This window comes from Pholis gunnellus (genome assembly GCF_910591455.1).
Source record: "Pholis gunnellus genome assembly, chromosome: 23".
NCBI lineage: Eukaryota > Metazoa > Chordata > Actinopteri > Perciformes > Pholidae > Pholis > Pholis gunnellus.
Window position 1 is genome coordinate 9,319,935 of NC_136550.1, and position 18,597 is coordinate 9,338,531.

The following is an 18,597-nucleotide window of genomic DNA, read 5'->3' on the forward strand; positions in this document are numbered from 1 at the left end:
GAAGATGGCGTCAGAGATCTACCGGGCAGACGTGTTTCCTGGCCGTTGCCGCACTGTACTGAGGTGAAACCTCCAGTGTCAAGACAACACTGGACGGTAATGTGACTTCAGTTCTGCGAATTTTGACACTAATGTGATTTCATAGAGATGTATAAGTGGTGGTTATCCATCCTGAGGTCAAACGATATTGGGTGCTTGTGGTTATTGTGTCCTACGTGAATGACAGGTTTTAAGGTTATTAAGATGTCATATAAATAAATAAAGGACTCTTCTTTTGTCTTTTATGTACACCTCAGATTCAAATCAGATCCGCCTCACAGTTCTAGTTGTTACCGTTTGGTTCAGCAGTGCATTAAATACACACCCCATTACACTGCGAGTTGCCGAGTCTGCTAAAACACCATCTGTTGACAATAGGTAATTGGTTGTAGCTCCTCTTCAACCTGTTTTTGCAGAGAGGGGAATAACTCTCCGCATTGTAAATGGTGATAAATCTTTGTTTTCCAGCTGTGTGGGGACGCACATTAAACAAGACTTTGTTGAAAATTATAATTTATGCCTTAATATGACATGACCGCTCACGAGTATTGCCGTTTCTTCAGTTTCAGCAAATTTCAGTTTTCTCTGGTTCTACTTAATAGGCTACGCTTCAAATCATCCAAGGCAGCTTCATACTCACCATCCCACTCATGACGCAAGCAATGCTACGGTTCCAGGAGGCCAAAAATAATGAGATTTACAGTTCAATGCAAGAATTTAATGACAATGTGAAGCTTTTGGTCACTAGAACCTCATTACATGAGATATTTGATAAAAAAGGAAATCCCAGATCTTATGATCACATCAAACTGAGCACACCTGTGCTGTCATGCAAGTACACATGGGAAATGCAGTTCACAGCTGTACTACCCCAAGTGCAAATACTGTACAAAGGATACTAGGCAGATACATGTGGTAGAAACGGATGGTAAATAATTGCCTAATGCACTCAGGAGGTAAAATATATCATGGATCTACATATTGGAAGTAATAAAAGGAGAGGACATACTCCACAGTCGTAAAGTGCCGCTGTACTTTCAACCCTCAGACACATCTGTGACGTTAATTGATAGCAAAATGCTCTATCAAAATATATGTAATACCACCGCTCCCTCGTCTCTTCCTCTTTGAATCAAATCAATCTGCATTTGATTTAAGTCAGACTGTCCATTTATTAACAAAGTATCACATACAGTGTTTTATTCAAAACAGATTGATCACCACAAAATGTGTAATGGTCTGAACAGGTATTGCACACATTTCAACGAAAGTGAGTAATGCTTATAAATCAGTGAAAGCTGTAAATGAATGCATAAGAAATTAGGACACCATTGGATTAGTTGACATATTACATTTTGATTTATTAACTTGTGATTTATCAACATCTGACTTGTTGGCGGATATTCAAATTTAGAGTGCACAGGTTGTGTAGCGTGGTAGCTCTCATAATTAAGGGAATTTTTTGCACCAAAAAAAACCCATAATAGACATGTTGTTATGGGGACAAATGGCTTGATTCCTAAGTGTAATAAAATAAAAAGAAATAGTACCTGAGAAGACACTGCAATCTCAGAGATATAGTGTATTATTATCAATGTAAAAACATTGTTAATCAGGTTACACGCAAAGGCACTTCATCCCCCCCCCCCCCCAGCATTTTGTCACCTCTACAGTTTATAATGTCTGAACTCAGCTTAAAGTGTTGTCACTTCACAGCTCTGTCTCCGTTTGTTGGCAGCGTTATGTCTTGAGGCGTTTGGTTTGTTGAGGTAATCCTCGACTGCTCCCTCTGTCGTGTGCTAACCCACTGTGACACTGGTGTCCATGTTCATCAGTTGGCAGCTTGAGATAAAACCACGAGGAGATGAAGTTGAATTGAAAATCAGTGAGGTTGGAAAATAAAGAAAATGTAGACATCTGTTGTGGTTGTCCATTATACATGTGTCTTCTTTATAAAAGACTCAATAGCCTAAATCTTTGGTCCAAATGTCTAAGGTTTATTTTATTCATTTTAGGCATAAAGGGCATTTAAAATAAGCAGAGTCACGCTTACCTGTCTTTTACGGCTTTCATTCTCTACACCCAATGCATTGTGCAACTTCAAGCCCAATGCTTGTTCAAGCTCTGGAAACACAATAACACATACAATGAGGGCTCGTTCAGTGATTGTAGGCAACCTTTACACACCTTGATCCTTTTACATAATACAAAAGCCAGAGAGACGACGCGTTACAGCACCACCGTCATCACCAGAGAGAGAGAAAATGTACCGTGGGGGAAGAGCATGTACCTGTGAGAATTTGGTCGATTTTCTCCACCACCAGGTCAGCGTCCTCCGTAGTGAAGCACAGGGGGGGCTTGAATTTGAGCACATTGCGATGCGGTCCGTCAGCACTAAGAAGGATGTGCTGTTCCTTTAGCCTGGGGGGAAAATATGAATTATTCTCTCCACACTGCATACATTTACACATTTAAACTAAGTGGCCGAGTCATTTAAAAAGCCGGTTTAACGGCAGATGACCGCACGTATACAGGTGGAGCCAACTGTGAGCCTGCATGAACAATATCAGGCGCACCTGAATGGCCGCACGCTTAATGATCGTTATTAATTACACCTGTGACAACATGTCTGCTGTAAAAACAATTTGAGTTGACATTGAACCTTGATCGAATGTCAGATACTGAGAATACAAATAATTGCAAGTGGCAGAACATGCAGCATTTTGATTTCAAAAGCTGAACATGAAACAGCCACATCCGTGGAAATATGACTCGATAACGAGCTCTTACTTTCAAATGTTATACACAGGAGTATATATGTTTTTACGATTGAACTTTATTATCCTTCCATAAATTGATAAGCCTTTAGTGTGATACGTGTTCTTCACAGTGCACTAAAGCTATCATAACGCTGGTGGAACTTTTCATGGGTTATCTCAGCAGAGAATACGCTGCAGCAGCTGTATCAAGCAGCCTCTTTGCTGTCAATGCTGCATCATATTTATTATTAATATGTCACCAGTCACTAACCTGCGTTCTCACACTTACCGATATATAACTTCTTGGGCTTCCGCTGTCGCAGGAGTAAGCTTCAACCTGTCCTTCACAAGCTCCATCCCGGAAAAGAGGCCTCGACCCCTGCAGGATGCGACGCCGTTTGGTTTAGAAATCTCTGAACTCTGCTACAGGTGGGCTATTACCAAATTCTTGCACAGAAAGTCCTTTGACCGGTTTTCTCTCCCAAAACATGTTTTGGATCAAAGTAATATAATCCAAATGAACCCTTTTAAAGTTGTAATCTACCACTTTTTCATCATAGTGACAGGGGAAGTTTTCAATAGGAGCTTGTTAGAACACAATGGCAGCTGGTGAATCGTTGAATTAAATGTTGGTCCAGGGATTTAAAAAAACATGACACATATTCTGGTATTACAAACTCCAAAGCATTCATTTAGTCTGGATATAACTCAGCTGTGTCCTGGATCAACTGTTGCACCGTCACATCCAGTAACTGTGTGTGTGCTTACCTGATATCACCGACCAGTGGATGCTTCTCTTTCTGCTTCTCCAGCAGGTCGGTCAGGTATCTCCCCACACGCAGCGCATTACCCTGGAGATCCTCTTTCGCGATCACGTCTAGGACGGCCATACCGATGGCACACGACACCGGGTTACCGCCAAACTGAGAAATTCAAAACCCACACACAGAGGAAAGATTACACCACGGTTACACTCACACCACCGTGGAAAATCAGCAGCTAGCTCATCATGAGAATCTGTATGCTGGTGACAGAACCGCAAGGCAATTTGATGCGTTCCATATGGAACAGGCTTACGATGTCACAGAGTCAGCATAGTTTTTTTTTGTTTATGCTAAACTGGCAACACATTCAACTCAACTACTTTTAGTATGCGACTGGAAAAGATCCAAAGTGCAGCAAACGGACTGAAAATACATAGTATTCTCTTACATTTGTGGCTAAACTATTGTTGTTTCACAGGAAGTAACTGTAATCTGAGGCAGTCTGTGAAAAACAAAAAACTGTCTGGGACGGAATGTATTTTTCCCTATAATGTGGAAAACAGATGTGTTGATACGCTCGGCAAATATAGACAAGAACATAGTTCAAGGACGAGGTCGGGTCAGCGCCATTTTGGGTCAACTTGTCTGTTCTCTGCAATCTGCCTTTGTGTTTCTTTGTAGATCTTTACTTAAAACCAGTTATTGAACATTTTAAAATACAATATCACTCGCAAAATTCTTCAATATGCTCTTACAGTATTGAAATACTCCATTCCAGATGACAAGAAGGCCTCTGCCACCTCTTTGGTCGTGACCACACATGACATCGGGTGACCGTTGCCAATAGGCTTTCCCATCGTGACAATGTCAGGCACAAAGTCCTCTCCCTGAAGCTGGAAGGCCCAGAAGTGGGTGCCGACACGACCAAAGCCCACTTGGACTTCGTCGGCGATGAAAAGGCCCCCTGCCTTGCGGACATGCCTGTAAGAGTGGCAAAAATATCTCCAGTTTGTTACTCATTCTCTCAATAAGGCACAAACTCATATAAGTAACAAGATACAAGACAGTTTCTTTGATACTGCAGCACTGTCAAAGGAGAATATTCCTAATAAACTCTCAAATATGCAGCTGCTATATGTCTTGACTTCTTCATTGCTTTCAGATTTATCTTTGCAGAGTGCAAAGTATGTCAACACATTTGAAAAGCAAACAAAAAGAAAACATAGAAAGGGTACCGAGCACACGTATTTACTAATCTCTGCAGTAACTTGGGTACATACCGTGCCACTTGCTGGAAATAGCCCGTCGGAGGAATGACCTGCCCGCCACAACTCTGCAATGACTCCGCAATAAAAGCGGCAATCTGTACAAGAGAAAACCATCAGGCCTCTCAATCTAAAGCCAGACTGATCAACTGGAAAAGAGGAGGAGCTCTGGCGTCTTTGACCTGTGGATCTCCCTCTATCATGAGGAAGTTGATAGTGCACAAACATGAAAGAGGCAATCATGGAACGTTTCGAACAGAAATGAATGTTGTCGCACCGTAGGCCACTGTGGAGTCAAACAAAACAAAAAAAACGCTGGCTGTGTAGTCACTTGGAATCAGAACACAGTTGTGTATTTCATAGGAACAGCAGGGTGCAACATTTAATCACATACATGTAGCTCTCCAGTATCATGGAGGTTATTGTACTCCTGTCGTCGGGTTCCTCCTGTAGACGCATGTCTGCACAAACATCCGTTAGAAACATTCTGTAAAATCCCTGGGCAGACATTCCGTCCCTCTCGCCAGTGGAAGCAGGGTCGGCTTGAGCGTTTCAACATACGATTAAGGGCCAACAACCTTGGACAATAAGAGTTCACTACACATGATCCTGTGAACTCAAATTTGACCTTAAGAGTGCTTGGCCTGAACCTGGGAAAAAGAAGAAAAAAAAAAGGAAAAAGTAGTAAATTTAAAATGTATTCATAAATAAAAGGGGGTAATGTGCCATGTTGCTTTCATACTCAGGGAATATTGACATTGCATAAGACATTTTTTGTTATTCAGGGCCACGTCCTTGAAGAAAAAAAGAGTCATCATGTAAAAATGCAAATCCAGCAAAGAACACTTGTTGCCATTTTTCTGTAGTGACTTCTGCTAACACAGCGATATCAAACCCAAACTGTACCTTGCCTCCTTTTCCGTGGACTCCGTGTATCATATCTTTGACTTCGTCTGCATATGCGGAGGCGGGGTCAGGGTGATCTGCTCTGTATTTGCCTCTGTACACATCTGGGCTGGGAGCCTGTGTAAGGGAGGAGACGGTGAGACGATTACTGAAGCCGATTCATAGGCAACGGCTGCGTCCTAATAATAATAATAACTTTATTTATATAGCACCTACGATGCTATAAAAACGATACAAATAAACTGAGAAATAAAAATAATAATATGTATATATCATATATAAATGATTCTGTGAGCCTTATCTCCTCAGGCAGGTGTGTGAAGCACATTAACAATCCAAAAAGAGGCAAATACATTTGTAGGAAAATTACAGTATTCATGCTAAATTTGCTTAATATCTGACAGTAGTGTTGATGGACACCTTTTGTCAAAAAATGCAACACATAATGAAAATAGAAGAGCTCCTCAGGCTGGGAAAAAAAAGTGTAATTAATAAAAGGACAGGACAGGACTATTCCGCTAACATCTTGGAAAACGACGACGACAAGAGTGAACTGATTTGTTTTTGTTACATTTTCAAGTGATACACATTTTTGGTCTAACATATGTCGAAACATTTGGCTACACTATACTATACTATCCATTCTAGCTTGTGTTCATCTGAATGTGAGCATATGCGGTAAACAGGTATAGCTGCTGCGAGCTGCCAAATACATTTCTAAAGGATTATGGGCGAGGTCGGCGCAAGGACTCGTTTGAAGGACTCGGCTTTCATTTTGACCTCAACAACACACTGATCTTGTTGTGCCAGTTTGTCCACAGATATACATATAAGCACCTGGTAAAGTTCTCAAAACAGGTTTTTGGTACATTAGTCATCTCCAGAACCACAATTTGAGAAAACAACAAGGCCTCATGCAAGAAGCACTCGTACGAACAGATTCATTCTTAACGGGCTTGTACGAGTTGTTTAGGAGAACCAGCCACATTTGCCAATTTCTTCGTATTTTGAATTTGTAAATGTAAATTACACTTTATAATTATGTTGATATTTTCCTTTTTGACTCAATTTGAATTTGAATGATAAAACAATTGAAAATTCAACTTAAACTCTGTACTAATTGAAGGTTAATTTGTGTCTCGGTATATAATAAGGTCAGTGAGAAGTGTAACCAAGCGTGCTTTTGGATGCCTTAGAGAGTGTGTCTTTCGTCTTAGGTTGATGCAAGTCGCTGACCAGGGGAACATCCTCAGTTTTCAGTGCCTGACAGTGCGACATCACCTATAATGGATTCTTCAAGCTATTTACATATCGAACCATTTCTTTTTAATTCCAGACACAGGATGACCCTCAGGTAACAAAGCATTAACAGCACTCGTTATTGTCCCCCATTCCGTGGCTTAAGCAGGTCCTTTAATTCCACTGCTGACGCTGATAAAAAGGCAACGTTTTAGTCTTTAGTGCCATTTTCACGAGTGCGCACTTCCCATAATCAATATGGGGCAGAACGCGTAGCCTTATATGGTACAATTGGGGAGTTAATTATCTAAATTTACAATTCTCAACACGCGCTGTTTGACGCACAGGTGGCCTTCATCATGTTTACATGGTATAACAAAAAGAAAGCTTTTGTGTTCCACCTACAGGTCAATTAAACGCCCAACAGCAAATCAAAAACTGGAATGGTTCTTGAAGCTTCTTGAAAGCCCGGTAGAGGAAGTTGAGTCATGGTGTTTGTTGAATAGTGTGCAGGCAGACGGGGGGGGAAGAGAAAGCACTCACCACATGGACTGATTGATTGTGCTCAGCATCTGACTGTTGGTGGAACTTATACGGACTGATGTCAATGAGCGACGAGACATGGCCGTGATACGCACTGAAAAACAAAGCAAAGAAAGTTGATGAAATGATCGATGGCTTTGTTGTAGTTAGTGTGTCGCAGCCATTCCAGGGCCCTGACGCAGTTAAATGGAGCACAGACTCATGTGGTTAATGTGTTGACAATTTAAAATGGCTGCTGTGAAAAGGGCCTATATCATGTGGAGTGTGCAAAACATGTTGAAGACAGAACTTTGTTCACCGTACAAAAGTATAGCATCTTTAAAAAAACAAACACACACTGCAGAAAAGGACTCATCATCTATGTACATTCATTTCGCTCATCTGGGACTGTACCGGGTGGATTTGAACAATGACGAGGCAAAAAAAAACAACTTACTTTTCCAATGTGATGATATCTTTGTGGCCAGTGTACTGCCATGCTAGTCGGAGGGCCAGGTCGTTGGCTTCAGAGCTGAAGTTCAAAGGGGCAAGGGTTACTTTGAGTTACTCAGTCACCACAGAACACACAAGAGAAGCCACGGATGTCACAAGCAGGTATTGTTAGGACATGTGAAGTGCCACCTATCCAATTTTGGTTGCAGAGTATAAAGCATAATTATGCTTTAATATCCGAGTGAGATATTGAAGCTATTTCTACCCCGAAACACTTTTTAAAGAAATGGTGTTATGGTCAAAATAACATTTCCATAAATGAATATTCTCTGCATGAACTGTAGACTGATTAGTACAAGAATGAACCCATCCTGGCGCCTTTGCCCTCCCCTATGTTATATTATAACATGTAATTAAAAAGGCAAACTCAGCTATCTACCTGCACCAGTTCTTTACAGGGAAAATGGAATCACATTGCAAAACAACTGCGACAGCTGTTAATACAATGTGATTCTGGAACCTGGCTGCAAGGTTTTGCTCCTATTCAACCACAAGAGCATGAGTGAGGTGCTCCCTCTCATACCTATGTGTTAGACGGGGTTAAGGTCAGGTCTCTTTGCCGGCCAATCAGGTTCTTTCACGCCAAACTCGGAAAAACTATCCTGGGGGCATTGTCATGTTGACACAAGAAAGGGGTCCCCAAACATGTGTGCCACAATATTGGAAGCGCAATATTGTCTATAATGTTGCAGTATGCTGCGGCATTTCCCTGAAGCCCATATGCGACATATTACAAGTTATCTTTTCCCCCTTTGTCTTCAGTGTACAATCTGATTGCACACGAGTGCACCTTTGACCTGTTGCCCAGGTTATGTAAAACCAGTGCGAGGATTACTGAAGATCTCTGTTATATAACTCTCTCTCTCTTGACGCCTATCTGTAAACAGGTAATTCCTGTTCACACTGCAGAACTCCAGCAAGAGGTGTCAATAAGTAACCAGACCAGACTGGTCCAGTTTGATGACTAGGGTTATCGAGGGCGCCTCTGTCTCTGAGCAAGCTAGACATGCATAATATTATGTTGTCGTTCTTTTTTCTCGAAATCCTATGCACTCTATAGGAATGCTGACCTGAATATGTCACTTTAAACCATTATTTATTACGCCAGCAAGAGGCTGATCCAGAGAGGTTGATCTGCCACAACCGGCTTACTCTCTCACGTATGTTGTTCCCTCTTGATTGCAGTTAACTGATATCCATACATGTCTGGATTATACCCTTTTATCTTTACAGAATCGGGATAGTCTCTCAGGCTACGGTTCAAGTAATTCAAGCCGAGCATGAGACAAGATATGAATAAATGATAATTGCATCCGTCAATCAATTTCCCCACATACCCCGAGTTGACAAAGTAGCACACGGAGAGCTTGTCGGGCAGTGTGGCCTGCAGCCTCTGGGCATACAGTACAAGGTTGTCGTGCAGGAATCGAGAGTTGGTGTTGAGCAGTTCCATCTGCTGAGCTCCTGCCTTCACTACATCCGGGTGACAGTGGCCCACTGGGGAATGGAAGAAAAAGGATGCACACAGGATTACAACCGGTCCTCACGTTCAGGACAAAAAAACAAAAACACGCTTGAAATCATCCGACTGTAATTTGAGGTGAAAACATACCCTGACAACTGGCACATAATTGGTGGCCATTATGTTTAAATTAAAGAGTGGGGAATGTGGTAGGTCAGGAAACACCCTGTTTTACATTCCCGTCTCTGTCTGCAAGTATAGTGCAGCTTTTATCACTCCGAATGAGGTGTACACTACGTGACAACTTTGTAGAGCAGATCAGTTGGGGAAGTGTGTGTGCAGTCCTCTTATATAACACCTGTAGCTTTGAAGGCATATTTGAATGCCAGCCTAACACATATGTAACACACATGCATGGACGAGAGAATAACCCTCTTATGCTCTGCGGTTTCTGTTGGACATAAAAGTGGTGTAAAAATAGATCTGGTTATATTTGAGTGTGTCTGTGCGTGCGTGTTTACCGTGAGCCACATTGTTGATGCAATCCAGGTAGCGGAGTCCTTTGTCATCATACATGTACTGGCCCTTGGCTTGCACAATCTTGATGGGGTCATGGCTGAAGAAAATCTTACAAGATGGCCTGCAGAGGAGCAACTATTGACATTTCCATCCGTGCAAAATGTGCCCTTCACTCTGATTTGGCAGGTTTTTATGTTGTACAGCGGTTAATGTTGTGATACTGCGTGTAAATGGCATAACAGAAATATATAGGCTGTAATACATTGTAATGCATACAAATGAACTACTGCTTAGCTACAAATATACCACCTAATTCATAAATACAATTCATTTCTTAAATGTATTGGGAAACTTTCTTGAAATTCTAGTGTAAAAAAAAAAAGTTTTAACTATTTCATGCGGCACTTCTAGGAGTCTGTCACAGTAAGTAGCCTGGAAAAAACAACACATCTGTATTGAAAACATTGTTGAGAAATATCACTGCAGACTGTCAATTATCTTACCCAATGTGCTTCTTCCTCAGGTCTATAGTCTTCTTCTTCTCAAGTATTTCCGCAGACATCCTGCTGTTTTGTCGAGCTAGAGGAAGACTTACGCTTTCCTCCTCACGGACACGAAGATTAGCAACATCTGCTCGAGCACGAATAAGCCAGCTGTACCTATAGACAAGGGGCTGTACTACGCCCACGTGCGCGCGCGTACCGGCAGAAAGAGACACGACCACCCACACGCACACGTACACACACAAACACACACGCGCACACACAAGCCGCAGCTCGCGAAGCTCTGTCGTGCTGCTGCCACCTAGCAGCAGTATCACAGCTGAACCGTGCCTCGAAGACAGTGACGTGTCGCTACCCAACCAGCAGCGTGCAGGCTGTTTAAATAAACACCTGTTCCACAGCTGGTTGAAAAGAAAAAGAGTAAAGGCCTCGTGTATACTTTTATGTTTCCATTTTATTCGACTTTATACTTAACTACATTTCAGAAGCAGATATTGCACGTTTTACACCACTTAATTGATCAAATGAATCAGCTGTACACTGGTGGGATGTAACAAGTACAGTACGTTTTTTTTGTTGAAGCAGCTGTACTTTTAGTGTTTCCATTTTCTTCCAATGTATACGCCCACTCTACAATTTAGTGGGACATATTGTACTTTTTTTTTTACCTCACAACATTGATTTACGGCTTACTTTACAAGAATTATATTTTAACAACAAATTATCATTACAAATTATAAATCGTTCAAATGAGCTCCACATCGACCAGCTCCATTATCAAAACCAGCCTCTACATTATAATAATAATCCAATAACATAAAATTATAATATAACACTGACAGGTGTTGTAGCATCGATAAAGGTGCATACATTTCCTTCATAGTATGTGTCGTATGTGCAATACAATACATTTTCTGGTTATTAACGGAAAATTACTCATATAGAGAACGTCACAATAATAATAGTGATTGAACCAAGACACAGGGATAGTAAGGATTAACATAAAAGCAAGTCTATTGTTTGATGTAACTGAAAGACTGTTTATTTGGCTCCAACAGTATACAGTCATATGAAATGTCATCTTGAAATATAGTAGCGTGTGAACACCAGGGTCTTTAAAGAAATGTCAATCAAGTGGGTAAAAAAAATGAGTAATACAAACAAAGAACACAAAGTGAACAAATGCCACAACCAAAAAATTGCAGTTTGAACAAAAAGCCACAGGGTGAAATTTGCTTAGTTACTTTGCTCCTGCACACTGCATTTTCTTTTGGAGAGTATGTGGCAAAACACTTATTTGAGTAAGGCTGCGGTGTATTGGAGGGTACAAATCTGTCAGAGTTTCTGAAAATTATCTTTTAGAGTTATCCTAAAACAATCTAAGAGGTTTTGATGAGTCAACAGTGGCCTATGGGTGTATGCTACTTTTTCTTCAGAGGAAGACTTGACTCAGAGCATTGTGCAACACACACACACGCACACACACACACACATATATGTGGCTTTCAGGGAGTCATTTTAGAGCCCCTCCTCAGGCTCTGCTAATACTGATATGGAAATAAATGTGTCATATTTTGGCACATCTGCGATTAGCAGAATAAACTCAATTTTAATAGTTAACAAGGAAAGACAACAATCAAACAAACAAAAACAAATCAAATAAAAAAAAAAATCAATAGAAAATTAGCTGCACATGCTAAAGGTACAGCAATTTGTGAGAACAAACACTGTAACAAAAGGCTGGAAATCAAAACAGATTATTAAAAAAAATAAACACATTGCAAAAATCTAGTAGATATTAAGTAATGGAAGTAACATTTTGAAACACGAGTGAGGAGACAGAATTTGAGGAAATATTTGAGGAAATATTTAAACCAATCAAAAATTGAGATTTAATGAAAGGTCCATGTTTACATTTGTTTCTTTGTCTTCTGGTTAATAAACCAGGTATAGTGGTATACAGGGTAGCACGACTGAACAAATGGAGCTATTAGAAATCACAATGATGTGATAGTTCAGCTGCATTTGTTGCTACACACATTAACCAAAGTATAAATTGCACTTGTTGTCAAATGAGCACACAGTTTAACAGTACATTAATAATCCACTATACATATATCAAACTACATTCAATGCAAAGAGAGAGAAAAGAGGAAGCGTGAGAAAAAGCTGTGGTATTGAACTCTGCGCCGGTGCATTGGCTGGGCCTGTCAACACTCAGGCCATCAGTACTTTGTTGTCATAGTGAGCTTTTTGACACACAAAATTAAATAAAATGGACAAACCACTGTAAGGCCTATCATCTGAAGTAAATGCACAGTGAATACACACTGGTCTGCTGTTTTCTTTGTAAATGACCAACTTCCTTCACACCGGTCCATTTGCAAAACTATTACGTGACGCCTTAGGTTGATCCAAAATTCTTCATAATGTCAAGAGAGACACAGCGCAAACTGACACCAAAAGCCAAAACAACTGAAAGGAATGCTGTTTAGAACTAAAATGCCTTCATTTAGGAAGTTATACAAAAATAAATAATTACCTGCAAGTAAAATATTGAGACAAATACACAAATGTATGCACAGAAAAAAAAACGTGTTACATACATGAAACCCCAACAACAATAAAGAAACCTGTTGTGTAGTTCTTGCCACTGGTAGAGCGCATCAACTGAGCGGTTGTTGACCTGCTATCAGATAGCACCATTATAATCTATACGGATGTGCATCCAATCTTTAGAACGATGAGCTGAACTGTACAATCAAACAGAAACCATGTGGGAAGAAATCCTCTTGAATCCACCCGTGGTTGCTGCTACATCACAACAAAATGTTGGTGTTTGACATCTGCCCTGACAGTAACTCATTCATGCATATTTCTAATGTTGAAGAAAATAAATACAGCGAGTATCACCTTGCATAGCACCTACTATGTCAGAAGGCAGTTTGAAATGAAGAAATATGAAAAGATGGATGTTGACAAATAAACCTATTGCTGCATTTCTTGCTCCATCTGATATGGAATGTGACATAAATGCCCACCAGTTAGACTGCGGTGTATTAATGGCAGTTGACCAATTAACTGTCAAATTTAGCTTTTCTTGCACTGTGATACATGTTTTCCATATGTTTTTAAGACAATACACGAGGTGTAAAAGAGCAGCGCAACGCAACTGAAATAGTTCTGTTCAACATGATCTGCCTTATAAAATACCAGCAACGGTATGTTCAGCTTACTCCGATTGTTGCTTAGTTCGAGCTAAATGAACCCCAACGCTGAAGCAATGGTCAACGTTTTCTTTAACACTTGCTCCAATCAATACTGGTTTTCAATATTTAAGAAATCCATAAGTAATAAATTGTGTACATGCAGTGAACTGACAACACTGTACAACTATCATTCCATACAACAAGTCCAGAATGAACAAGTAGCGTATTTGTTACAATGCCGGATGTGTTTCGAGCAAACAATATGAGCTTCTTCAAAACCATGAGTGAGATCAGAGGCAGTTGAGATGGACGCAGTCTTCCTACTGCACGCTCAGGTGAAGCTGTAATGCTATTTCAACATTGTGTACAAATTATTCAAATGAAAAACAGTGCGCGACGTGTGTCCTTTCAATACTCTAACAACTCACTTTTTTTCCCTTTTTTTTTTTTAAAAACCAAACTTAGCTTACCCGCCTGAAATAAACACCATTCCAATAATTGAAAATATGATATAAAGTTGTACATTTCTGATAAAGGAATGAATAAAAGCTTGAGGCACCAAAGGCTATCATACACAAAACACAAACCACGTTAAAGAATGAGAGCAAAGAGAAAACAAAGAAATATACATGATTGCATTCTGTTCACGCTCTCAGTAGATCGTGAAGCCGCCTGTTTGCTGAGGCAGACGCTCCGGCTGATCTCCATGGAGATCGATGAGACTCTCAGCGACTCTCCTGCAGAATCCATTCCCGGGCCCCCGAGAGGGTCCATGGCAGGCCTGTCCAATCTCAAATCCACGTGAGCCTGATTTGTTTTCCCAACAGTGCAGCGAGCCTGCTAAGTTCTCCCCTCTTGTCCGGAGACACGTGGGTGTGGGAGGCCCAACACCGATGAAGATGGTGATGCTCAGCCACATGAGTGCAACAGTGAAGACCTGCTGATATCGTACCCTCTCTGCAGGCATCACCACAATAAAGCAACAATAACCAACAGCTTTACTTTCTGGGGATTTTCAGGCTACCAGCCATGGCGTGACTCCCTTGGGAAGATTAAAGGAAAGCAGAATTTACTAATTTAGAGCTTTGGGGTTGTTTTTTTTTTATATGTTAGTGTTGTTGTTCTTCTCTGCAGAAGCCGTGATGCAACCACAAAACAGTGACATGTATGTACAATACATATAAATATAGTTTCAGTACTACTCATGCTTTTGCAGGGTCAGGGTTGCAATGTTCTGTTTGGCACAGTTATTTTTTTTTTTTTTTTTGTCTTTTAGAAAATGGTGCTGCATGAATGGGCGGTGAGCTTGTTGAGACCAAACAACACAGAACACCTAGCATTTGGTGTTAGAGAGCCAGTCCAGATCCATCCCTTCCTCCTCCACTTCATTCTCCTCCTCCTTCCTCGTCTCCTTTCACCCTTGGTGAATCTGGCCGGGCCGTGAAGCTCCAGTCTGAGCCATGCAAAGGCTACAGAGACAAGTTCTGCCGCCAGCCAAGGATGTGAACTCCACCACGATGTGGATGTGAGAAAGCGGACACACATGTCTTTTTTTTTTTTTTTTTTTTTCCACACGGTGATGTGAGTAGAAGCAGCTTAGCGCGTGAGACGCGGGACGGTTATTCTCTTTTTGTTTCATTGTACACATAGACTTCTTTTCTTTTACACATTTTTTTTTTCCATTAAAAAAACTATAAATACCATAAAAGAAGCATTATTTACAAACTCCATGCGTTTCGGGTTAGAGTGATCACTGCAAGAAAAAACACAGGAGAGAGAACGACATGAAGATGGACATGTTTTCACATTGTTTCATGACTGAGTTGTACAAGCTGGTTTGACACAGCGAGATCTTTCACACAAACAGTCAAACGTTGTTACGACGTATTTCACAGAAAACCCATGCAAACATAGAGAAGCCAAAACCTACATGAAAAAAAATTACAGAGTGAACAAAATATGAGGAGAATTTAACAGGAAAGAGTAACCTTCTCCAAACCTTTTCCATCAACAAAAGGTTTGTTTTTACTGCAACTGTAGCCTTATATGTTGTTCACTCCGTAAATGTGTCGGTAACCAACTGAAATGTGTCATATTACTCAAATGTAGTCTTACCTTCTGCCAGCATCCAGGCATTGGTAATCCATCTGGGCCCTGTTTAGAGAAAGGAGCAGGGAGGGAAAAAAAAACCCATGAGGACTGAAAGAGGAATGGGAGGTTTGCTGTTAACAGAAGCATCCAAACAATAAGCTCAAATCACACGTGGAAGATACCGCAAGCAAACTGAAATGAACTTCTTCGTAGGATCTTTACGTAACAGGATCTTAACCTACAGTAATACTGTACCATGCTGGAGCTACAAAACAGTCAATGTGACGCTGTTTGTCTGTGTGTCGTCTTAATCATTAGCGCAGATAACACATTTTCTCTGAGCGTTGTGATAAAATCATATGAAATATAAAAAAAATACATAACTGCAAAGGTGTATTCTTATTCATGCGCGTAACACACAGCAAAATATAGCTCATGCACATCTATACGTTGGTGATTCTGCCCTCTGATTTTGTTATAGTTGCCCCACAGTTGAGTTGCAAAACCACAACGAGCTGGATTTGAGGACAATATGACAAAATCAGGGGATTTATCTTAAAATAAAGTTTTTGCAGCTGGTGTAGATGTAATTTAATGAGATGACATTTGTGATATGAGATGCTTTCTTACCCACTATACCTCATTCCCTCGTCTACACACAGTACACAATCACTATGGCCTTTTAAAATGAGTTAGTATACTTTAACCACTAATAGTTGCACCCATAATGTAAGAACTTCCATGCATTACACATCATTGTTTCAGAAACACAAAGCATCATAAAAAGCATGACATTTTTTTAAAAATGTGGTCATCTTGAATAGGTCTGGAGCAATAATCAGTTTAATCTATTGTTGTTCCCTTGTTGTCATTTTCTGGCCCCCTTGTCGTCATGGTCTGGCCCAATTGGTACAACTACAGGAAGGGGAAAGGGGGAGTAGAAGAGTGGTCCATGGGGACTAGTAAAGGAATCTGTGTTAGCATCAGGTTAAAAGGTAACTAGTCCATGAAGGGAATCAGCAGGAAGGAAACAGGATTTTTTTGTTCCAGTTTTAATCAAGGGAATGGAAGGATTCAGTTAGAAGGATAGATTTAAGTATCAATTATATCAATAATAATAAGTTTATTTTGTGTATTTCACTAGTAATGGTGTGTATTATCTAAAAGAGGCTGCTTGCGGTCAAAAAGTTAGTATATTAAGGTAAATGTTGGTGCATGTTTTTTCGCTTTTTAACAATAGATGGAAAATGTAGTTGTGATTCAAATAAGGTGTGTTCATGCCTGTCAAGCTCTGAAGTCATGCGTGGTTTTGCTTCACTGAAGGTGAGCGGCATGCATGGGTAACAGGTGGAGGAAAAAGAGAAATACTGTACCAATTGGCACGGGGCATCCAGCCCGTCCAGACCTGGCTGACCTGGTTCCCCCTTTTCACCCTTAAATCCCCGGAAACCCTGTTTGCAAAGATGACCTAGGAGTGTTACTGGGAGAGAGGTGCATGACCCTTAACCCCTGCATCCGTCCACTACGACGGACACAACGGGGGGACGGGACGAGGGAGGAGCTGCCCTGTGAGCTTGCTGATACCACAATCCAGCCCAATTTGATGTTTTTCAGCATTTAATGCCATGTTTTTGTGTCTGAATTGCAAGAGTTACAAGAGAGTAATGGACTCAGTGTTTCAGGTTGCTATGGTCTGGTGGAACGCTGGGTATCTGTTTAGCCACAGGGCGCTCATCCTTGTTTGGGGACGACTGTTCTACACGGCTGGGCAGGCGATTTCCAGCTTGGGACATACCAATGGGCAGGGTGCATCTAATCCAGGGGCACCCTGTTCTCCTTTCTCGCCCTTAGGCCCTTTTTTGCCCTTCTTTCCCTTCTCCCCCTGTGGATACAATGTTTTGGTCAAGTTAGCATCATTTTTTTAATTTTTCTTTACATTTGGGACAGCACTGATATTAGAAGGGGTGTGATTATAAAGGGAGTCCATGGCTCACAAAGGAGAAAGACACATGGTCAACGTTAGGGGATACCAGACAGTAATGGGTATTCCAAAAGCATTCCTTAGGGCAGGAAGAGGACGAAAAAGGGGAACATTACAATAGGAAGTAGTAAAAAAACAGAGCTGATCGCCAAAAAGGGGTGTCAAGGGCAGGAAGGATGAGAAAGAGAAGCAGGGAAAAAAACCTCCAGGAGGACAGAATTAAATCCACTACACACTGGACAAGTTTAAACTGTATCCCTCCAAGTTTGGGTTAGAGTTAGTTTTCTTTGTTCATTCAGAACATGCATGAGGGAATAACAAAATACAGAATAACAAAGAGGACATCACATGTTGGAAAGTTGAAATTATCATTTCACAGAGGTAATATCACAGGTACATTTCAGCCCTCATGAGATGAGATGTGCAATTGTTGGTGCGTGATTTTACTTTTAATGGTATGAATTTTCTGTAAATCGCACGACACCGTGTTGTGTTTTAAAATACTTACTTAACAACTCACAACCTGTTTATTGCATGTTCCTTGATTGTCATTCAAATTCTGTCATCCATAACCTTTAAAATTCAGAATTGACAATATTTGGCGTCCACTTTCCAAACACAAAATAGATCCCAGCACCGATTCTGTTCCGGGTGTTAAACAACAAATGGAACAGAAGCAGCGCTGGGATCTATTTTGTGTTTGGAAAGTGGTTGGAAAATACAGAGATCCACAGAGACGCGAGAACGCCAAAATGCAAATCGTGGTTATCTATTATTAGGAATGGTATACAGCTTCTCAAACACATCAAACAACTAGGAAACACA

At 40.8% G+C, this 18,597-nt stretch overlaps 2 protein-coding genes across 2 annotated transcripts in view; both read right to left on the reverse strand.

Annotated features, from left to right (window-relative positions):
* Positions 1–742: 742 nt before the first annotated feature.
* On the reverse strand, positions 743–10,770 carry etnppl (ethanolamine-phosphate phospho-lyase). Its single transcript, XM_079185207.1, has 13 exons — positions 10,492–10,770; positions 9,991–10,109; positions 9,345–9,504; positions 7,952–8,026; positions 7,516–7,609; positions 5,734–5,850; positions 4,843–4,925; positions 4,318–4,543; positions 3,567–3,721; positions 3,088–3,177; positions 2,330–2,460; positions 2,093–2,163; positions 743–1,881 (listed from the first exon to the last, which is right to left on the reverse strand). The coding sequence occupies exons 1-13, from the start codon at positions 10,548–10,550 to the stop codon at positions 1,780–1,782; spliced, it is 1,482 nt and encodes a 493-aa protein (XP_079041333.1). The 5' UTR covers positions 10,551–10,770; the 3' UTR covers positions 743–1,779.
* Positions 10,771–11,593: 823 nt separating this feature from the next.
* Positions 11,594–18,597, reverse strand: part of col25a1 (collagen type XXV alpha 1 chain) — a 142,716-nt gene continuing 135,712 nt past the window's right edge. Inside the window, exons 35-38 of the mRNA XM_079184868.1 lie at positions 17,587–17,673; positions 17,165–17,242; positions 15,816–15,854; positions 11,594–14,742 (exon numbers count right to left, since the gene is read on the reverse strand). Of these exons, the coding sequence (XP_079040994.1) occupies positions 14,716–14,742; positions 15,816–15,854; positions 17,165–17,242; positions 17,587–17,673 (231 nt within the window). The 3' untranslated portion in view covers positions 11,594–14,715. The remainder of the gene's footprint in view (positions 14,743–15,815; positions 15,855–17,164; positions 17,243–17,586; positions 17,674–18,597) is intronic.